At 38.4% G+C, this 23,647-nt stretch overlaps 1 protein-coding gene across 20 annotated transcripts in view; it reads left to right on the top strand.

The window, feature by feature from the left end:
• rims1b (regulating synaptic membrane exocytosis 1b) overlaps positions 1 to 18,924 on the top strand; it is a 72,661-nt gene extending 53,737 nt beyond the window's left edge. For 9 of the 20 annotated variants that reach the window (XM_028017871.1, XM_028017870.1, XM_028017874.1 and 6 more), the window contains 13 exons: positions 2,305 to 2,394; positions 3,076 to 3,153; positions 3,651 to 3,716; positions 5,247 to 5,369; positions 5,667 to 5,767; positions 6,172 to 6,275; positions 6,389 to 6,549; positions 10,375 to 10,592; positions 13,584 to 13,722; positions 13,833 to 13,942; positions 14,480 to 14,581; positions 15,303 to 15,442; positions 15,516 to 18,916. In XM_028017871.1, coding sequence (XP_027873672.1) covers positions 2,305 to 2,394; positions 3,076 to 3,153; positions 3,651 to 3,716; positions 5,247 to 5,369; positions 5,667 to 5,767; positions 6,172 to 6,275; positions 6,389 to 6,549; positions 10,375 to 10,592; positions 13,584 to 13,722; positions 13,833 to 13,942; positions 14,480 to 14,581; positions 15,303 to 15,442; positions 15,516 to 15,734 — 1,651 coding nt within the window. In that variant the 3' untranslated portion in view covers positions 15,735 to 18,916. Of the gene's footprint in view, positions 1 to 2,304; positions 2,395 to 3,075; positions 3,154 to 3,650; positions 3,717 to 5,246; positions 5,370 to 5,666; positions 5,768 to 6,171; positions 6,276 to 6,388; positions 6,550 to 6,757; positions 6,911 to 9,724; positions 10,252 to 10,374; positions 10,593 to 13,583; positions 13,723 to 13,832; positions 13,943 to 14,479; positions 14,582 to 15,302; positions 15,443 to 15,515 lie in introns of those variants that run through there. The other 11 variants (XM_028017882.1, XM_028017883.1, XM_028017888.1 and 8 more) reach the window with 6 other exon arrangements.
• Positions 18,925 to 23,647: the final 4,723 nt, after the last annotated feature.

Genomic DNA, 23,647 nt, shown 5'->3' with positions numbered 1-23,647 from the left:
TATAACCTGTAAAACTCAAAAGAAAAAATATACTAACGCTGTTTAGGAGAGATATAGATTGTTAACCAAACAGTACTGTGTTTTTTTAAGTTTGTATACTCTTTTAAAGCTGTACATATGCCTTTGCTGAGGGTCACCCACCACATTTAGACTTATAGAGTAAACACTTGGCATCTTGTCGAACGCCTCTGGTCAAACTCACATATGTGTGGTCTAGTAGGTTTTTCCTTAAACTTCCTGACAACTCATTCCAAAAGTTAAACACAAGCACACAATGAAGCATGGTGGTGGTAGCATAATGCTTTGTCATGTTTTTATTTTGTAGCTTGGACTGAAGTATTAGTTAGGATGGCGAGAGTAATGGACAATTTAAAAAAAGAAAAGTTTCCAATTTTGCAACAAAACTTCCAAAGTTCTAAGACAGCTGACAACAAAAAAATATGTATTTTTCAGCACAAAGATGAATCCAAGCACACATCCAAATCAAGAGTAAAATTCTACCCAGGAAACAAATTGCATCTGAAATGCTGAAATTGAATCAAAAGTTGTTTCAATTTAGTATTAGTGCAAAGGTGTGTAATCAGGTTGTGTAAATTTCTATGTTTCTGTTTTTCTCAAAAAGATGTAAGTTAATGTTTTAATTGAGTTTTACAGGTTTATGTCACCTTTAAAGTGGAAGGACTTCTGAAATGGTTTACCGTGTATTTATTAAATGTTTTATTTCTATATTTGTTTTTTACATCACACAAACTTTGCACTGTAATTGGATGTATAGGTAAATTACTAGTGTTGAGATTTAAACAAGTCATTATCTAATAACATCTACAACTAATATTTAGATTTAAGATGAGTAGATTTAGATGTTTTGCTTTGAGCATCAAAACACCTGGCCAAATGGAAACAAATTTCTTCCTACTGTATAAGCCTAATTCGTAAGAAAAACAAACATCTAGAAAGAAACAGCAGTATTTATTTATTTATTTTTTTTCGACACTAAAATTGAGAGACAAGAAATGAGATGATGAAGACATAACCACGGAACCCATAAAATCTTAGGCAGCTTTGTCTTACCTTTTGTTTTACTAGCATTTTTAATGTGAAAAGATTGAAGATGTTAAGAAACGAAGCTACAAATTTGGAATGTATTAATCCCAATTTACAAATATTTATTAGAATAAAACTTGCAACAATTACTTTATTATAATTCTAAATCTTTAGAGATCGTGAAGCGCTATTTCATTCAAAATAAAAAAAGGAATAATGTTAATAAATATTCCATCAAAAAAAATCACAAATTAAGTCTATTATGAAATGCATAATGAAATAAAAATGTGATTGACAAAATAATCTATGCATTAAAAATATACATTGTTTTTATTTCATCAGGGGATATATTTACTTGGAGTGTTTATTATTTTTTTATTAATAACAGTATTAATGTTTTTAATGCTGTATAAAATGACCCTTCACTGTTGCTACCTTTGGTTTAGAATTCAAACAATTAGATCATATTTTACCTTTTTTATTACTATGCAATTTGGAGGAGTTTTTACTCAAGTTTATTTTAACACCATTATCTCATATGAGCCCACGACTACTTATCATTGCTGCTATTTCAGGGTTAATTCACTGACTATGGTGAATAAAAGAAACTATTCAATTGAACCCCAGCTAAATTAGTTGGTTTGTTTTTCTGTCCTTTTGTGGAAATGCATTTGTGTTTATGTGTTGTGTTATTTGCATTTGTAAATTGCATTTGTTGATTCAAACATGATCCAATTACTTCTAAGTTTGCCTGTTTCCATGTCGCTGCATGTTCTTTGTTTAGTTGCAGGATTGCCACTTTCAACACTTAGGTCATGCGATGTTATACGATGGCATCCATTTAAAGGCACTTGATGTCAGAAAGTGAAATGGGACAAACACACAGACGTATACAAATATCTGTGAACCAATTACGAACTCATACAAACCAATCCTTCTGCCTCTGACACCTGGTTTCCATGGTAACTCATCAGCCTACCATCTCAGTGATCTCCCAGCGTTTGGTTGCTAGGAATGACTTGCTATGATAAGTGTAACAGCAGAGCCATTACATGTTACTGTATTGTCTGATTCTACCTCTCCCCCCACCACCACCTTCTTAAATCTCTGTCTCTACTCTTCTTATGTCTGTCCTTTCTCTCTCCTTCCTGCATTTTAATAAAACACTCTACTTTTTATCATCACACATTGGATCTAGCTGATTTTGTTTTTCATCTTTGTTTCTCTGCCTTGTTCTTCTGCCATTTTGTGGCGTTGCAGCGATCTGCAGCCATCCCTGGACAGAGTGAGGAGTGCCAGCACCACATGTCTGAGACCAGACACCAACTTTCACTCCTCTGACAGAGACAGGTATCCGACAAAAAATGTGCAATGTGTGACTCAGGCAGCTTTACAGTGACTTTACGTATGTGCGTTTACAAGGATGATGTGATCCAGTATTTATTGTTTTAAAGATGTTCCATGTTTTCACCTCATCTCATATCATGTGCCCTGCCCCTTATAACTACACATTTTCTCTCCATATTCGCACAAGAGTGCTTTATGAAGAATATGAAAAACCTTTCTCTCCAAGCAACTGGCATCTATGGATGCCAATAGGTCCAGATTAACCTTTACAGAAATAGTAGCTCTGGTATTTAAATACTTACTTACACTTTCCCAACATTGTTGAATTGAAGAACTGAAGAATCATAAAGTTGGGCTTTTATAGCAAAGCTAATTTGTTTAAACATGATTTCAGTTCTATATTGTGCTGTGGAAAGTTATCTCAGTTCACATTGGTGGAGTCCTTCAGATATAATTTTCAGGTTATGTGTTCACATGTAAATGTGCTGGTATGAAAATTAAAAGTACAGACAAACACATATGATGAACTTTTTCTCAAGCTGCGTCTTAGTAGTTCTGATGGTTCATGTCTCTTCTAGCTTTCTGATACTGTGCCATGAAGTGTGCAGCACATTCATGGCCTTTACTAACAAAATTTCCTGGTGTTCTCACCCTGGAACGCTCCTCCTTCTCCTGCCCCTCTAGGTGCTCCAATTCTTTGCCCCGCAGGACTCCCCCAAGCCCCAGGATCTTAGTAGAGCATGTGGCCCCAGAGGAAGAGAGGTATATCAGGCCTGCCCTCCCATCTGCTTTCTCCCTACTTCTTGCTTGCTTTGCTTTGCTGCTCAAACCTCCTTGACTTTTCCTTCTGGAAGCATTTCCTTTTGCTTAGAGCTCAAGCTTGATATAACGTATCACAAACCTTGAGATCGATGCTGTTTCGTTCCCTTTTGTCGTAAAGACTTGTGGTCTAAAGCTATGTAACTCCATATTTATTCTGCTGTAGCTGCTTCTCTGCTGAACTCCCACTGTCATTTTTAACACTACTTTGGCTTTAAAGCTCTTTATTTGGTTCAACATTGTTATTAGGGAAGAAAAAGAGTTTACATGATGTGCAGTTCTCAGTTAAATTGCTTTCATAATCCTCCCTAAAAAAGTACAGCATCAGTTTTAGGATCTTAGTTTTTTTTAATACTCAGGCAACATTCAGTGCACATCTAAGGGGTGGCTGCTTTCCACACATTTCTTTGTCTTCCTCTATTTTTTGGTTGTCAAAACAGGGAGAGTATTAATTCATCCAGTCTAAACTGTCTGTGGGAAAGCAGAAAGTGTCTTGAACTGGACAGGTAAGATCATTTTTGCATTCATTCATTCATTCATTCATTCATTTGATCAGTTTCCTCTCTCATTTTTATCATCACTTAATTCTTAATGACTATAAACATCTAAACTGGTTGGTGAGATCTTTAAGTATGCAGCACTACATATGACATTGAATTGGCCCAGACAATCAGCACAAAATCTGTATGATATAAATCATTTTCAACAAGCCATCTTTTAAAAAAATGTAAACAACTCCTGTTATGTTTACATATATTTTACATTTTTTGAGAGATGCCTGCCTCATGGACTATCAGAGACAAACTTCCCAGATTTTTGAAAATGTTTTTAATCTAAATCTGCCACAAGTGTGAATAATTGTTGACTTAATAGTAATTAAAATGAAATGAACTGTTTATTCAAAGTTTTTTCATCAGATTTTAGCAGCCTTTATAACGTTAATATTTTAATAGAAAGTTTTAGAACACAATTCTTTAATAAAGTCTACCAGTTTTATTGTATAATGTGATACAATGCAATACGACATAATAAAATAAAGTGGATCTACAACTGATCTCACAACTTTGTGGCCCCTATTAGAGGTGAATGTAAGAAGGTTTGGTAAGTGTGGTGAGTGTGATAGACAAATAATGTGAGATGAATCCAAGTTGAACCTATGAGATTACAAAATACCCCCCATGTCCAGTTGTGTAGTTTGCATTCACAGGCAAACTGACATTTGATACTGATATCATGTGATAAGAGGACAATTAATTTCATCATGTAGCAGACCCACCTTCAGGGAGCCTACAGTCGTGCGATTAGGTCATTTGCAGTTTAAACTTACATGCTGAATGTTTACAGCCATCTGTTGAGCCTCAAACAGCTCCTGGTATGTTTGGTGCGAACTTCATCATGAGATGGTCAGAGCTGCTACAAAATGGAGCAGCAGCCTGACGGATACCAAATTCATTTCTGATGTTGTGGGTTTTGATTTTGAGTCTTTCTGATGTTATTTATAAGGACTAGAGAGCAAGTTTTTCTGTGGGTTCTGAGACAGAGGTAGATGTTTTTAATACAAAGATAATAAAATATATGAATAAAAGATTTTCCCAATCTTATGCATGACACAATATGTCCCTAAAATGTAACAGATCTTTATACAACTCAAAAAATTTGCCTCGAAGCTCATGCCGTTCACTGATGCATTTAAGGGCTAAATATGGTGAAAGTGTTTCATTTTGTTCCAGTTAATTAAGTAGGAAAGTAGAATCTCAATACAATTTTTACGCAATTGATTGGTGCAGCGATTGTAAGAAAAAAAAACCTGTTAGATGTGAATACTAAGAGTCTTACCCTAATGTCTGTAAAATTATTTCTTAGTTCACAATAGTCAAAATCACAGCAACATGTATTTGATGGGTTGTTGTATGAAACACCGGACCTCAAGAGGAGTGAAACTTTGTGCAACATTTTTCTTGAGGTATTTTTTTTTTTTGCTCTCTTTAGATAGTTTGATATTCTTTTTTTTATCTTTTTTTTTTATTTGCTGCCAGCAGTCGAATTCAGCCCACCTCTATCTTAAGAGGCAGTAGAAGAAGAGGGGGCCCCCTCAGGCCCTTTGCACAGACAGTGCTGTCTGGTTCCTGTCCTAACTCGCCGCGCCCGGACAGGTGCATGTTGTTATCTATGTTGATCTTTTCCTCCCCCTATGTGTGCTTCTGTTGATGTTTTCAAGCAGGTATGTTTTTCCCCATGTGCTCTTCTAGGATGTGTGTTGACTATGTAGAGAACATACCCAGAAAATTGTCCTTTACTCCTTTTCCTTTTCTCCTAACTTTATTGTCTAACTTTTCTGCAGATGTCATTTTGTTGCTCCTGTGATTCCACTTTTAAATATGTCAATATTTAATTTTGGGACTAGACATGTCTCATCCTTCCACCTGTTTTTTTTTGTCTTTGATGCTTATTGTTAGAGCACACCCACACGGCAGCCCTTCTCCTCCAACTGTGTTATCCGGTCGAAGGGGTCGGCAGCTTCCACAGCTCCCTGCGAAGAGCAGCAGCATAGAGCATGGTATGTTTCTCAAGCCATAATATAAAGCAAAACAGAAAAAAAAATATATGAACAGTTTAAAACTACACCAAAGTCAACATTTGGCAATGAAGCTTTACATTAAGTTTATAAGTTAAGAGTGGTGTGCCCTGTCTCTACTAAGATGGTCTGGAGAATGTAAAAGGATGCAAATATGTTGTTTTTATCTTTTATCTTAAATTTTTTTTATCCTTTGATTTTTAAATATATATTCTACTTTGGATTCACCGTGACCAAATTTAAGAGTTCTAATGCATAGTCAAAATGGCATGAAAATGAATTTCCTCTTTGTACATAAGAGGGTTATCAATCAATATGTTTTTCAAGGTAAATTTGTTTTTACTCTTTTTTTTTTAATGCTTTATTTATCTTCTTATTTGTATCAGCCCTAGCAGTGGAGGAGCGAGCCCGACAGCTGCCAATGAAAGTACATTCCTACCGGCCTTCAGCCTCCCACAACTCTCAAACAGACCTCAAGACCAAACGGGAGGTATACATCTCCAACTCTTCTTCTGTGAAGCTTTAGATCACTTTTTCAGAATGTAGATTTTTGATCCCTAGTTTGGCATAAATCAGATTAACCCGCCAGAGCTTTGATTGCAGATGTACGCAGAGCAGAGGCGCAGCAGTGACAACATGTCGGCTAGATCTTCGGACAGTGACATGAGCGACGTGTCGGCTCTCTCCCGTGCCAGCAGTGCCTCTCGTCTCAGTAGCACCAGTTACATGTCTATACAATCAGAGCGGCCCGGAGGACGGCTCAGGTCAGTTTTTTGGTGCATGCTCTGGTCACAATCTGAACAATATTTTACTTTTTTTTTTTAAACTGCATGCTAATCACTGTTTTTTTTTTCTTTCTGAATGTTGCATGCTTCCGCTCCTCTGCATGATCGGTCTCCTCTGTCACACACATTGTCGCATGCAAACAATCACGCAAACTCACCAAATGGGACAATTTAAAAACAAACTTAGATCAAAGTCTTTAGAGGAGGACAAAAAGGACAGGAGGATATCGTGGGAGGTGAACGGAGAGGAGGAGAAAAAGAGGGAAGCAGGAAAGAGACGCTTCTCTCAGGAGTTGAAACGCAGAAGACATACTGTAGCAGGAGACACAAGGGAGTCCAGGTAACAATAATTCTCCACCTCCTCTAAAATCAATCCTTCCCTTCCTTATGACGGAGGAAAAAAGCAAACACCAACGTTATGTAATTTACTGAATAACGTTGAACTGAACATAAGTAAAATAGATTTGATTGTCTGCACGTTAACACATTCAGAAACACCATTAATAAAAATGTGCATCTAAATATTTCAATAAATCACCAACACAAAGAAAAACATTCAGACAGAGATCTACTGACTTCAGAGAGCTTTCAGCAGCTTTAAAAAACAGCTTTGCTTTTCTGGCTTATTGATGGCCCTTTGGTGTTGCTCTTCAGCTGTTCATGTATGGCGTCTGTGCCGCGGTGGTTTCCAGTGAAACCTCACAAGCATCTAAGTATTCCCAAATATTTCCCAAACTCTGTAGTTATTTGAAAAATAAAACAACAACAAAAAAACCCATATAAATTAGTTGCGTCTTATTTTGCGAATTTTTTTGTAATGTTTTTCATTTTCTAGCGGTGATTTGTGTGAAAACGGGGAAGAACATGTTTAGAAAAGGTTTTGCTCAAAAATAAGGGCATATAATAGTGCATTCATAGATTTTTAGGTGAAATTGTTCTTTCACAGTCATTAAATGGTAAACATGCATAATAGAAAATTCAGATAAAGTCATTGTCTTTCGGCCCGTTAGTGATTAAATGTATTTTGACAAAGATAATGTGGTTATTCACCTTAACTAGAAGCAAATAAGGCTTCATTATTATTAAATATTATTTGTAGGTTTACTATATTTGAATGAGTGGATGCAGTGCTTTCCACCCACGTCATGACTCTTTATCACACATAGCTGTCCGAAAGCCTGATGATAAGCAGCATCCAATGCTGAACTGAGCTAATAAATTATCTGAAAATAAGCAAGAACTGAAGCAAAACTAAACATAAGCAAACCATAATTACGCTTAACTGACGTCAAGCTGATATAAAAAGGACATTTTGAACTCAAACACGCACACAGTGCTGGCTGACCAGAAGCAGGGCACTGACAGGGACAAATGACCCAATCCCAGGACTCCTCCATGGGTCAGGTGGTGATGTAGTGGAGCTTATTAGCTGGCAAATATATTGAAGTCTGGGAAAGTGAGAGAAGGTGACTCTGTTCTTTACAGTCCAACCGATTTTATGGATAAGCAGAACCTCTCACACTTTAAAGAGTCAGATGTGAGAGGAGTCTGTTTGAGTGTAAAGACTTTAAACAATACCAGGTATTTTAATATCCCTGTTTTAGCGCTTGTTCCTCTACTAATATGACTGCTGCTGAAAGAGCCGTTTCTTTAAACTCTACCATGTTGTCTTCAATATTGCAGACTAGTTCTCCATCACTTGCATCCTTTTACACATAGTTCAGTTTTGATCTTTTAGTTCAGGCCATCTTTTTTCCACTTTTTCTGTGTCCACTGCAAGACTTGTGTGGCTATCTAGGCATTGTTCACCCACTTTAACTAGGGATCTAATTATTTGTATTCTGAAGGCAATCAGGCTGTTGATATCTGTGTTCATGGATTCTGTTATCTGCTTCAGGACAGTTTGTCCAACTTCATGGGATAAACAGGAGAAGGAAACAGAGAAGACGTGGGATTACACAAACACATACCACATTCACTTTCATTGCTTTTTTGTATACCACCGTCCATCAGCCATCTTTCTCTAATTGCCTGTGCAATTGGCATTTTTGAGTAATTGAAAGTAATTTTTTTTTTTTTTGTGCTTTATTTTTAGATGAAAGAAAATTGTTAAACATACTGGGGATTTCATTAGTGCTGAAGTGTTTGTTCTGGGATTTGACAAAATGAGACCATGGAAGATTATTTCAAAACCTTCTCCATAAACCTTAACACCCACTTCATTCACAATTTGGCTGAAAAACAGACAAATATGTTCTAAGGAAACTAAAAATAAATCTGACCGTGCCATTCCAAAATTGTTTTCTTCTCATGACTTCATCCTTTTGCTCATTTGGATGTACAATATGTTTGGTATCAGTGTTATGATGAAAAGTTGAATCCCTCTTCATCTTCAGTTCACTAGTCGACAACAGTAAGATTGGGGACAAAATTGGATGGAATTTGGAACTTTATCTGCCTTGACGAAAACACTATTTCCATCTAAAGAAAAACGAATCGTACACATTCAGAAAAGAGCCACCAATTCCTGGACAATCCTTTGGTATTTTCAGTGTTGTTGCTGACCTTCCTGACCAGTTTCAATCTCATAAGCAGCCATTTTTCAATATATTTTTGTCCACTTCCACTGACAGATACCTTGGTGCACCAATTTGTTCCTTTGTAACGTCTTTGTAAATATTGATTATCTAAAAGAAGCAGACAAATAAACAAGAAAATCCAACAGGAACATCAAAACTTTATTTCTATTTCTGTTGCTTTATTTTGTTGCAGCTCTGAATTCAAAAAGGTTGAATTCTAAAAAGAAATCAAAACGTGCTTCACCACAAAGTTATTGTAGGGTTTTTTTTCTTTTTCCACAAATAAATTGTGTTTTTCTGTTGAATTGTACAGGATAATTGTTTCACTATTTGCAGAAAAGGTTTTGAAATTATAAAATAAAGTGACACTTTTTGACATAACAAAACATGGCCTTTTAAAGACGGTGCACTTTCGAGATCCACTGTATACACACTTAAAGTATCTTTGAGAGATTGAGCTGAACATTACAGAAATGCAAAAACTACATGTTTGCACTGAAATCTTATTTGTCCTTTTGTCCGTGTGTTTATGTATTTGTGCAACCTCCCCCCACCCCCTCCCCTGCATGTCTTAGATCCCTCCTTGCATGCCTTCTGTGCTGTGACTGCCCGGACCCCCTCCATCCTCAAGACCGGGATCCTCCCCTTCCATCCTACCCATCCTCTGCCAGAAGTTCTCTAACTCCACTGCAGGAGGCAGTGGAGAGGCCTCAAACCACGCTCCCTCTTTCCTCTCTCTCCCCGGCTCCTCTGGGTCATTGGACCAGAGCTATCAGGGAGCCACTGGGAGCAGAAAGTCTGAGTGAAAGAGGCAGTGTGGCTGCGCTGTCCTGCAGCACACCGACACCCTCCGAGGGGATCGACGTGCGCTGGCTCCTCCAAAACCCTAGGAGGCGGCATCGCTCACGTTATTGTTGCTGCTGCTGCTCATGTTTAGTGCAATGTTTAAGAAGAAATTTGAACTTATAACATCACGGCCTTTTGGTTGATGAACACTCTTTTTCAGTCCTACAACAACTGTAAACTCTAGTTATGTTCCTTTAAAACAGAAGGTGTATTCTATTTGGTTCCCATTTGGCATAATAAACAGAAGTTCACTTTCTGTTCTGCTCCTGCTGTTTTATGTTATGCCAGATTATCGGAAGGTTATTATATACATTAATTAAGAGCATACTCAATAACACCAACAAGATCCTAGGTTTATCCAGAGTCCTCTACCTTACAGTCGGCAGATGCGATCTTCTATGGGTCGGAACATGATGAAGAGCTCCAGTGTGAGCGGTGAGATCTACACGCAGGAGCGCACAGATGGCAGCCAATCAGACACCGCTTTGGGCACCGTAAGCGGTGGCAGCAAGAAGAGACGCTCCAGCATCAGCGCTCGCTTCGTGGCCATCGTCGGCAAGAACCGCAGCCGCAGCACCTCACAGATCAGCGACCCTGGTGAGTTGCACACACAAACTGTTCAAACTTTGTATCACTATTGTCCTCTAAAACAGGATTATGTACTCCTCAGGTTTAGTTATAATTTGAATACCTTGTCTTTGATCACCTGGACATCAGAAGAAATTTGGGGAATTATTCATATAATTAAAAATTCCAGGAAAATAGTAGAAATTCTGGGGGTAGGGTTTTGGGTAACATTTATGCCATCATGTTGAGATTTTAGGCTGTAGGCATCTTCACAGTTTTATTCTTCACTGACAAAATTTGTTGTCAGCAATTGACTCATTATCAAGTTGTAAAAAGACACAAGTTTTCTATTGTTTTCCTTTAACCTTAATTTTTAATACTTTTTTATCGTTTGGAAAAGGAGAATAACAGCTGTTGTATTTATTTAGAAGACTGCATTTAAGTTTTATTTTAAGCTCTATAATGTTACTTAAATTATTGGGAATAATGATTATTTAAAACATTCTAAATCTTTTTCTCATAGGAATAGTCTTGATGATTTGTCCCGACACATTAAAACATTCTTTAGTCCAGACCCAGAAAATTTAAAGTGTACTTTTCTTCCAAAGAAGACAAAATCTTCTGCTGCCTTAGAGTTTAAATGTCCAGCATCCACTCTTTTCACTAAGGGCATGTAGAATGAAAGCCAGATTCTGCCTTTCCCTTCTTTGTTCCTGGAATAAAAAGCTATTAAAAAGCACTTGGCCGGGGGGACGGGGGGGACAGTCGGAGGTTGGTTCTCCTACTCTCGCTGTTTCATCTCTGATGTAAAGATGGGAGAAAAGAGAGAGAGAGAGACGGGACAGAGACCAACACTAATTCATAGAAAAATCTATTTTGGTCATGATGGATGACAGCTACATCAGGTAAGGCTTTAACCTCATTTTACTGGATTCGTATGGTTGAATCTGAGCTTTATCCTCCAGCTATTTTATGCTATTTGACGTTTTGGGACTAACGGACTGTTTTAATTTGTAACTCATAGAATGAACTAGAATCTAAATTATTTTATTCAAATGTATTGCTGCATATTTCTTCTGTTGTGTAAATTAAACGGTAGCAACATTCACGTCCCTTATACACTTTCATATTGAATCTGTACCATGTTATAGATCTTATTGGGATTTTGTGTTATAGAACAACACAAAGTAGGGCATAATTCTGAAAGGACATATGGCTTTCAATTAATAAAAATCTGACAGGTGTTTAGGGGCGATAGGGTGAAGAAGTCTGAATAGATATGCCCGCCACAGTTTTCGGATTTTAATTTGTAAAAAATACATAAAAAGCACCGATAATTTTCCTTCCACCTCACATTATTACATTACAGTACCAATGCTGTGCCCAAACAAAACAAATACAGGAAAAATGACCCAATTTCAACTACTTAATTTTAAAACCTTAGAGGAAATTATAAGTCAACTAAGCTCCAGTTCCTGCTGTCTGGATGTTTTACCCACACATTTCTTTAAGAAAGTCCTGCCTGTTATTGCTGCTGATCTGATCCAAATAGTAAACTCATCGCTCTCGTCAGGCGTTTTCCCCGAGGCTCTGAAAACAGCAGTAATCAAACCACTTATAAAAAAGAACAATCTGGACAAATCACTAATGCAGAATTACAGGCCGATCTCCAACCTCCCATTCATCAGCAAAGTTATTGAAAAAGCTGTGTGTAAACAATTAACTAGCTTCCTAACTATAACCAACCTCTTTGACTCCTTCCAGTCTGGTTTTCGTGCTCACCACAGCACAGAGACCGCCCTCGTAAAAGTGTTCAATGACATCCATATAAATACGGACTGTGGCAGAACCACAGTGCTGGTTCTGTTGGACCTCAGTGCAGCTTTTGACACCGTTGACCATAACATATTACTGAATCGACTGGAGAGTTGGGTCGGACTCTCCGGTCCAGTGCTTAACTGGTTTAAATCCTACATAAAGAACAGGGATTTCTTTGTTTCAATTGAAAACTTTTCATCAAAGAGGTCAAAGGTCACATGTAGGGTACCCCAAGGTTCAATCCTAGGACCCCTTTTATTCAATATTTATATGCTCCCACTAGCTCAGGTTATAACAGGAAATAATATTAGCTACCATAACTATGCAGATGACACACAGCTCTACATTACGATGTCACCAGGTGACTCAGAGCCCATCCAATCACTGAACAGATGCTTAGAACAGATAAATGTGTGGATGTGCCAAAACTTTCTCCAGTTGAACAGAAACAAAACTGAAGTTATTATTTTTCGACCTAAAGAGGAACGATCTAGAGTCAATGCACAGCTTCAGTTATTACAACTGAAAACCAGCAATCAGGCTTATGGATGGAACTTGACTTAATGCTTTGTTTTGATTATTGATTCTATATTGCATTGTGTTTCTGTGTTTGTAATGATGTAAAGCACTTTGAAATGTCTTGCTGCTGAAATGTGCTATACAAATAAAATTTGATTGATTGATTGATTATTATCTACGGTCACGTCGATTCTTCACAAAAGATCCTAATGGAATATATTGAAGTCTGAGATTGAGACATGGCAAAATGTGAAAATGTTCAAGGAGTGGGAATACTGCAGCATGGCACTGTAGGTATTGTGGTTTACTTTGTTTTGTTTAATGTTTATATTCCTTAAATCACATGGATTGTACATGTACAAGTAGAAATCACTTAGAAAATCAGAGAACTAAGCTTAAAAGATGTTGGCAAAATGTTGCGTTTTTGTCATCAACAAACATGTTCTGTGGTTTTAAAATATGGTTTTGAAAGAGATTTACACATAAAGTCCATGTTTTCAGTCCAAAACATGGACTGAAATGTTCATGCAACAATTTTAATCAAAACGGCAGACTTGAATCATTCTGGAACAGTCTCTGCCTGACCTCAGGAGCTTATGTTTATCTGTTGCGTCAAACTCGAAGGCTGTAAACTGTTGGATGAAAAGTTTTTGCACTTGCCTCTTCTCTCTCTCTATTTTCTAGAGGGGAAGACTAAAAGGGAAAAGGGCATCCAGAGGAGCACAGAGACTGGCATGGCCGTGGAGCTTTCCAGGAACATGAGCCGCCAGCCCAGCAGAGAGTCGAACAACGGCAGCATGAACAGCTGCAACTCTGAGGGAAAGTAAGTAAACCACAAATCTCCTCCTGAAAAACAGATAAGATTTATCAGTGATCTACCTGAACTTCACGAGGAACAAATTTGCTCTGTTTTGTTTGTGTTTTCTGTATTAGTTTCTGTGTTAGTTTAAATCTGGGTGCCAGCAGCCAGTTCAGTGATTTCCTGGATGGACTGGGACCAGCACAGTTGGTGGGCAGGCAAACTCTGGCTACTCCTGCCATAGGTACTAAATTGTCACACTTGTCTCTACTGTTGTCTTTTTATTCAGTTTATTATTTCTCCTCTCATTTATTTGTCCCATCTATGCTATAAATATTTCTCTCTCCTCCCATTGCTATAAGTCATTTGCATCTTGTCTACCTGTCTTTTCTTCCTCTCTCATAACTAACTTTGTTAGTTTTTAAATATATTTAAAACATTTTTTGTTTATTTAAATATGTTTTTACTGTGTAGTTCTTTGTTCAGTTCTAATTTAGTCTTTAATAATTTGTTTTGTTTCTCTAAAGATTTTGTTCCATTTGGTTATTTTTTAAAGATACCTACTATCATTGTCTTGTGTTTGTTTAGACATATAGATGTCTTTTTCTCTGTCCAATCATTAACCACTTCAGGAGCTTCCCATTGTCTTAGCAAAGCTCTGAGGTAACAGCTTAGCTACTATCCTGTTTGGTCTGGGTTCACAGCATTACATCATCTTTTCCTTTCATCATTTGAACCAATTGTCGTTCCTCTCAGCAAGCATTGCTCTGTCATTACTCAGGTGACATTCAGATTGGAATGATAGAGAAAAAAGGGCAGCTGGAGGTGGAGGTCATCAGAGCTCGAGGACTCGTACAAAAGCCAGGATCCAAATCTCTGCCTGGTAAGAACCTGCACCTAATAACGCCCAGCTACTGCTTCTGTAGATGATTTGCAGAGGTGCCCTGTACTCACATGATGGGCAATGGCTGCTTCTTTAGCCCTGGTCCAACAACTCTCTTTTTTTGACTTTGTTTGCTGATTGTTTGCAAAGCTGTTTTTTGCTCACAGATGTTTTCAGTGCTGTGAGCTGGTCGTATGATAAAACACAAATAGCAGGTGGTACATCAAGCATTTTGGTACAGCCAAGAACTCTTTTGAGTTTGCATTTGTAAAAACTGACTTTTTTTTTTCATTCTTCTTAGCCAGTTGCTCAAGTCAGTCATATTCAGTATCGGGGGCATTTGTGAGCATCCTTTTTCAGAGTAAAGAGTGCCGAATGCAAATGCATGGCACACCTTTTAGACTGTTAATTTTAAAAACCAGTTGAAAATCCTGTATGTAACAGTTGTGTACTTCGTTGTGTTGGTCTTTCACATTAAATCCCAATAACATTGAAGGGTGTGACTGTGACATTCCAAAATATAAAAAAAGTTCAATGTACATTTTGTGAGACACTGTAGGTGCTCTGCTCTCTTTTGCTTTATAATGTTTATATGGTCTGAATACATTTTTTTTCTTTTTCTTTTTTATTCCAATTAGACTAAAACCAGTTGTTTTTTTTATTTAGAAAATCTGGATCAGCTTGTATTTTCAGACCATTTTATTGTTTGTCTATTCTTTAGCTCCATATGTCAAAGTCTACCTGCTGAATAATGGAGCATATGTAGCCAAAAAGAAAACTAAGATTGCACGGAAAACACTTGACCCCCTGTACCAGCAAGCACTGCTGTTTGAGGAGAGCCCACAGGGGAAAGTCCTACAGGTGAGTGCCATATTTTTTTTCCTCCTCATCGCATGATTGAGCTGAGTAGCTTAAAGCAAATCTTCTCCCTCAGGTTATCGTTTGGGGTGACTATGGCAGGATGGACCATAAAAGTTTCATGGGAGTTGCACAGATCCTGCTGGATGAGTTAGACTTGTCAAACACAGTCATTGGTTGGTACAAGCTGTTCCCTCCGTCCTCTTTGGTCGATCCGACGCTGGCATCCCTGACACGGAGAGCTTCCCAATCATCTCTTGACAGCTCCTCGGGGCCGCCTGGTGTTCGAACGTAGTGGACCAACAGTGCTACACTATCCCTCGAAGGAAAGGGGGGAAAAAACTTAAGAAAAGAAACTGAAGAGAGAGGCCCATACAATAAAAGGTAGAAACATAGAACAACAACAATCAGAAACGGTCACAGCGAGAAAGCTTTGTTGAAATCTGACAATCACTCCTGCCGCAGTTATTTTTGTCTGTTGTAGGGAGCGTCATATTTCGGTGTTTCGTTTCCATTCAAAGAAAAATCTCACGGTTTATCTCTTGCTCTCCAGTCGGAATGTGATAGCTATGAGTGTGAGTGAATCAAAAAGAAACAGGGTGGTTTTTAACCGAATCAACCTAGCAAAGAAATGTACGTAAGCATTGGAATGTATGGCCTTGTGACAGGTAAATTCCCTTTGCTGACTGCAGGGGGCGCAGTCCTTTCTGCAGCGGCCTCCTCCAGAAGCCCATCAGACTGCCGGTATTCCTGCTCTCTCTCCCCGTCAGGATGCCGCCCTGCCCTCCCCCGCATGGGTGTTCAGTCTGGAAGCACAGGGCCTTCTTCTGGTGCCTAGATCACTGGTCCCTTTCTTTGTCATGATATTCTCTTTTCAACATGTTTACCATGGCTACTCTGGGGCCATAGTCTTTTAAGAATGAATTGTGGCGTTCCTTTCTTTCCTTTTGTTACTAAAGGCACAAAATGTTTTTGCAGTGTGCAAAATGTTCATGATATGTGGTCAGTCTGAAGTGTGCATGATGAAAAAAAGAGATTTTATAAGGACACAAAATTTAGTCTGCGGCTCTTCTCCGGGATGATAGGTAATAATAAAGGGTGGTCCACCATTTTGCCTCTGTTCTTCACTGAGCTCACCTGAAAGTATCCTGGGTGGGACAATGGAGATCTTGCTGCACATAGTAAAACATCATTTGTCAAATACTGAAATAGATTTGGGTGCAGAAATTGTTATAGAAGATGTCCCATGTGTGACCAGTGAAACTGTAAGAATCCTTGGCAATTCAACCTTATGCTGATAATCCTGGTGGCTGGAGACCATCATTTATATACCACACTCTTACTTGTTCAACTTTTTGGTCGTCTCAGTTACAGAATGCGATAGAGAAACAAAAATTGTCAAATTCTAATTTCTATGATTTTAAAGTTATAGCCTCACAAAAGTAATAAGCCATGAAAAAAACAGATTTTTTCAAAGGGAAATACATTTCTGCAAATGCTGTGTCATGCATTTTCATTTTAATTATTCTTTCCAAACATAAGTATTTAACACTCACCCATTTGACATGTGGTCCACTCTGCGATAAACAGCCCTTTGACCCGTATCAGTTCATCACATGGCAGAGCACATTAAACATGACTGTCCAGCGCAGTATTGTTCAGAGCTGCACAGGCTAAAATGAGTTCCCACACTTTCTTGGATATGTATTGCAAAGATCTTCCTGTTGATCCAAACCGACCTCCCCTTAAGAAGCTCAAAGTATCCCTCACAAAAGCTCATGTCTCTTTGTTTGCAATGTATTTTAACATATTTTAGGAGAGCATTCATTCCCATAAACCCTCTCCTTTCTCGGAGATGCAGCAAACCTCCTAATGATCCTCCAAGAGTGTTGCCAAGGAAATAAGCTGAGAATGGAGGCAAATTGATGGACCGAAGCAATGACATGTCTTAGATTTTTACACCCAATAATGAGATCAATGTTCAACCACTTGTCTTTGTTTAATTGTGTTGTAGGCCTCCCCGGGGGTTGACAAATAAATCAAGGTTATGTCACTTTGAAATGTGCAAGGGATATAGTATCACTGTCAGATAAAAATAAATAAATGCTATTGTTCACCTATGCCAGAGCTGGATTGGACCATATAACTTTTCACATTTCTGAGGGAGTGCCTTCCCTCACCCCAGCACGTTAAAGGTTTTTATTCAAACCTTAGTTTATCTTTTTTTTAATACAAGCACAAGAGCTTGATTTTTTACTAGAAAAAGTTTAACTTTTCAAAGAAAAAACAAACATGTAGTTATGAAAAAGGAAAAAAAAAGCAACAATCCCATTGGTTCAGGTTACTTATTTTGTCTTGAAGCAGAAAAGAAGAATAGATTGCAGTTTCCTCGTGCATCTATGTGAATATGAAAGTCGGGACACCAACACTCATATGCCAGTCTGTCTGCAGACACCTCCCGCCACCACGTGGGGAGGGGCCGGCATGACTTGGGAATGCATTCCAAGCTGCATGCACTTCTTTTTTTTTTTCTTGAACTTTTTTTTTTCTCTTTTTGTAAAACCGATACAGAAAAAAAAAAGACACTGACCTTGATGCGTGTTAGTTCCACGTACTGTAGGGCCGCTTGTATGTTGCATGCAGTTGTACAGTTTGCTCGTACTTGAATATTAAAGAGATAAAAACCAAGAAGCCATTCCCATATCGCAAAAGACATTTGAACTCAGCTGGAGTGTGTTCCACGTCCCTCTGTCTGGTGCTGAATGTCTCTCAAACTGAAACCCGAGATTTTGCTGATGTCTTTCCCTGATCCTCTAGAAGATGTACTGTACTGTACAGTCATACTAAGCAGAGCTCACAGCCCCTCTTAATATTATTATTCCACTTCACATTATACCTCACAGGGGGCTGAGGTGATGTATGAATAAATATGTACAAATAACATTAAACTATATGGAAATAATTAAGTTTTAAAATAATTTCAGATATGGTTACACATGGGCTTTTAAGTTATACAGCGAATAAACAGAGAATCATATTATTCAACAGCCAACTATCGATTACTGTAAAAGTGGCCAAGTCATTTAAGTGGTTATATCACTACATACAATTAGGGACCATGCAGACGGACGCATCAAGGTAATGGCTTACAAGGTGTTATACAGTCTGAACACTGAAACCGAAAGGGCCAAGTTCAATCCCTCTTCACAAGCGTTTTCTTTGCATCGTCTGGTGAAGCCTCCCTCCTGTCCCCCGACACCTTTCTTTTTGTCAGTATTAACAGGAGAAGAAAAAAAAATCGATAATTGTTTACAATCTTCTGTGTTCCACTGAAGCAATGAGAAAATTAGAGAATAGTAAAGCATTCACTGCAACAATTATTGTTTGTATAACAGATGTGGCTCAAATGATGTGTATGTTTTATATATATATAAAAAAAATTCATTTTTATTATTTACAAATAAAAATCGAATGTGTGGAAAAAATATGTATCGTTTGAGTTTTTGCCAAGTGTAATTGTTCTGTCACCAATATTAGTCATTTTAAAATGAGATGTGTATCATCACTTTACTTTTTGAAGTTGATCAGAGTGTAAAATTTTATATATATACAGTACAGACCAAAAGTTTGGACACACCTTTTAATTCAATGAGTTTCCTTTATTTTCATGACTATTGACATTGTAGATTCACACTGAAGGCATCAAAACTATGAATAACACATGTAGAAATATGCACTAAACAAAAAAGTGTAAAACAACTGAAAATCTATGTTATCCTTATATTCTAGTTTCTTCAAAGTAGCAACCTTTTGCTGTGATTACTGCTTTGCACACACTCTGCATTTTCTTGATGAGCTTCAAGAGGCAGTCACCTGAAATGGTTTTCACTTCATAGGTGTGCCCTGTCAGGTTAATAAGTGGGATTTCTTGCCTTATAAATAGTCATGAAAATAAAGAAAACCCATTGAATTAGAAGGTGTGTCCAAACTTTTGGTCTGTACTGTATATATACTGCTCAAAAAAATAAAGGGACCACTTTAAGTGTTAAACACCTGTTTAAGTGTTCCCTTTATTTTTTTGAGCAGTGTATATATATATAAAAATAAAAAAAATTCCCTTCTCACCCACCGTGGTTCTTATCCTCTGAGCTTGGGTCCTCTACCAGAGGCCTGGGAGCTTGAGGGATCTGCGCAGTATCTTGGCTGTGCCAAGGACTGCACATTTCTGGACTGAGATGTCTGATGTTGTTCCTGGGATCTGTTGTAGCCATTGGTCCAGTTTGGGGGTGACTGCCCCGAGGGCCCCGATGACCACAGGCACCACTGTGGTCTTCACCTTCCAGGCCCTCTCCAGTTCCTCCCTGAGGCCCTGGTATTTCTCTAGTTTCTCGTGCTCCTTTTTCCTGATGTTGCAGTCGCTTGGTATTGCTACATCTACCACAACGGCTTTCCTCTGTTGTTTATCCACTACGACAATGTCTGGTTGGTTTGCCATTACCATTTTGTCTGTCTGGATCTGGAAGTCCCACAGGATCTTAGCTCTGGCGTTCCCCGCCACCTTTGGGGGTGTTTCCCACTTTGATCTCGGGGTTTCCAGTCCATATTCTGCACTACAAGTATATATATATATATATATATATATATATATATATATATATATATATATATACACTTCAAATCCTATACACATAACATTTATGTATATAGGATAAATCCTATATACATCCACCTACAGCACAATTATACACTACTTTGTATTTTTTTTTCAACATAAAGTCCTAGTAAAGTACATTGTGTGAAAAACGTGAACAGCTGCAAAGGGTATGAATAGTTTTGAGAAATACAGTAAGTCCACTAACTAAGGGTTTTCTTAAATGAGACTTTTTTGGGGGTAATACTTGAGAGAGTGACTGCTTCATGAAAACAATCATACAGGAGTGGAGCATGACAGAGTGGTAACAGTGGGTCTGAAGTCAGAACTGAGTGCTTGTTACATGTGATCTGAACAGGAAGAGGAAGCCCTACACCACGTCTCCACCTAATTTTTACCACTCAACTGTGAATGATATCACCAGCATTAATTTGACTCCACTCTAGCACACTGGGAGGACGTTGCAACATGTATATATGTATATACACTCATATAGCCTAACCCCCATATGAAGCAAAGCAATTACACACTTCAAGAATTGTAGCACAATTTTTGCACTTGCTATTCTTTTCTCTTTTTAGTCACCATTCTGTTGTTGAGTAGCTTTACACTTTTCTGCTGACGTTGCACAATGCAGCTAACATGTGAAGCATTGTTTTCTCCTCTGGGGGAAAATATTTTTTACAAAAAAGAGAAAAAAAACTCCTCTGGACTTTAAATTGGGAGAAAATGTTGAAACTGCCTTTACATATGGGAAAAGTAAGAAGCAAGGTAGTTTCAGTCATGTTCAATCCTTTTTAGTTCAGTATCCCTGTTTATATTTTAAGATCACTTTCAGGATGTTTTTTACCTTGTTGATTGTTGTCCCGCTAAACTACGGCTTTATGTTTATATGCCTTTTCTTCTAGTTCATTTTATAAACCAATAATTTCAGTAAACAAGCCACAAAACAAGAAAAAAACTGAAAACAGCAGTGTTTCTTAATAAAAGCTCATTACACGTCTGCACCCCAACATTTACTGATTATTTCATTGCTGTTATATTTCCATAGAAGAAGTCAGAGTCTCATGGCCTCATGCGTGACCTAACATGTAATACAGTGCAGTAGAGAGCTTAAGAGATTTATGTTCTTCTCATTAAATAAACAGAGGGCCCCTTGAAACAACATCTGCAGGCAATCTTAACTAATCCTCCCAGCACACTTGCCATGCCAGCCGGGCCCCCGGGCCTTCTCTGTTCCCTTCGCTGCTGCACCAGGGGTCACGGCCCTCTGGTTCAACACATGGATGGAGGCCTTGTGGAAAAGCAGAGAGCTGATCACATGTCATGTAAGACGCCACAATAAAATTTCCATCTCGCGCTATGGAAAAAGATTAATCAAATCAGGTCATAAGTACCACATGAGTGGAAAGAGAAGTCTTGGAAAGAGCTGGAATATACATGCCACAAATTTAGCTTTATTAAAATCCATCGAGATGTTCTTCCCAAAGAAACTAAACGAAGCAAATGAAAACATAGAGCTCCTAATCTGCAAACCTTCTGCTGACTCAAAGAAACACTGAACTGTTTTGATGTTTTCCATGGAGATGTGAGACAGGGTGATTCTGGAAACTACTTTTGAAAAGATGACATGACTACTCATCAGTTTTAAGATCCTGAGTTCATCATTGCTTTCCCACACCAGAGCAAGATAACAGTAGCTTGCACTCTGACATAATAGTCAAGAGAAATGAAGGCAAAAACTTCAACAAAAAGCCCTCTGATTCTTTTGCGTCACAAAACCGAACACCAGCATCTGTTGCTGTGTTTCAGGAACAGATACTGCGGTTCTTGCATTTAAGACACAATTAACAGTGACATTGAGTTTGTGTTTTTTGCTCTAAAGACCATATGTGTTCCTCTCATGTTGAAAGACTTTTTTTTACTGGTCTCTTTTATTACTCTACTTGAAGAATCTTCTAATCTTCTAATAACAAGACAAAAAATTATAAAGTTAAAGACTCCAACAACATGTCCTTCTTGTGACACCACCATCACTTTGTAAATCCAGAGATTTCTGTGTTGCTCTTCTGACTGGGTTTAAATTGTCCAGACTTATGCCATGTAATTCTTGAGTGACTAAATATTTCACCTTTACAAACCTCACTTCTGTGCTGTGCTCTGTTCCTTACATATGAGCAGTTTTTCTATCATAATATTATCTCCGTCTTGGTGCACAGTTGAGGATCCCTAACGTTCTTTTTGGTGTATTTCCTGGTGTTTCTGTGGCTTTGATGAATGTTTGTTTGCTGGGATGCTGGTAATGGGTCTCCAGATGGCTTTGAAGAAGCCTCAAGCACTGTGTCACGGCCTCAGCAACGTCAGAAGCCTTTGGTCAGCTGCTCAGAATGTGCTCCAGCGTAGCAGTCCCGAGAGAAATGAAGCATCCTTGAGTGTCATCTACACTCCAGCTGTGCAGAGTTGAACATTGTGGAAGGGACTTTGTTGAACAGCTGGAGTAAGAACAGGAAGCCAGATTGTGTCTTGGCGACAGGCACCAAAACATGTCATTTAAGTGTACTTTTACTGCTTGAGAGATTCATCTGTCAAAGCTAGGTGTCTTAAAGTAAAGCTGAAAATGACACATGGACTAGTCTAAGTCACTTGACAAAGAAGGAAATGTCCATAGAAAAACTCCATATACTTAAGAGTGAAAAGCAAGCTTAAGCTATATTTTATCATTTTCAGCTTAATTGTAACAAGCAGTGTAGGTTTGGACCTGAAAAGTCAGCCACAACTTAGTAAAAGTAAGCGGTCTACGATAATGTGAGAGCCGGAAAGGAATGGCTTCATGGGAATGGCTTCCGGGTCAGACTCCATAAAGAAAACAGATTGGTGAGTAACTGGCAAAATGAACAGCAGGAATTAGGAACAGGAAGTAGCATTTTACACAGCTGAGGATGTTTCCTTGGGTTAACTCTGTGGAGACTCAAACTTTAACTGTCCGAAAGCCATGGAGATTAAACAGTGGAGATGAGGAAAACGTAAAGTTATTGAGGATTGTTTCACCCCCCAGAACATTAGGGAAGAGGACCCTATGTACAATGGGAACCATGGATGGTGAATAAATTATTTTCTGTTGTCTGGGTAAACATTACAGGTCAGTGTTGGAAAGGGCAATGGGGCAGAATAAATCCAAAATCTGCAAGGTGATAGTCAGGGTACAGGTACATGCAGCCATCTTTACGAATTTAGGAATAGATGTTGTACTAATGCCTCCCTATTTTTTTTTTTAAAGCTCTTGGTGTCTTGGGATTTTCTCAAACTTGAGTCAGTGGAGCCTGAACAGAAAGTCAGCCACCAGCAGATGGCGTCGTTTCGTAAGAAGACTAAATCCGACAGGAGGCGGAAGCTTCTCTTGCACTTTCTCTGCAATAAACTCAGAACTCACCTGAGCGCCACTCATTGCACGCAGGTTACTGCGTTTTTGTGACAGGACGCTGTGTGAGATCTGCTTCTTAGAAACGCGATGATCATAAAGGTCAGGTCCATGCGGAGAGAAAAGGAGCCAGACAAAA

Source organism: Xiphophorus couchianus, chromosome 5 (genome assembly GCF_001444195.1).
Source record: "Xiphophorus couchianus chromosome 5, X_couchianus-1.0, whole genome shotgun sequence".
Lineage (NCBI taxonomy): Eukaryota > Metazoa > Chordata > Actinopteri > Cyprinodontiformes > Poeciliidae > Xiphophorus > Xiphophorus couchianus.
Note: the sequence above shows the minus strand (reverse complement) of the source record. Positions and strands in the feature narration are given on the sequence as shown.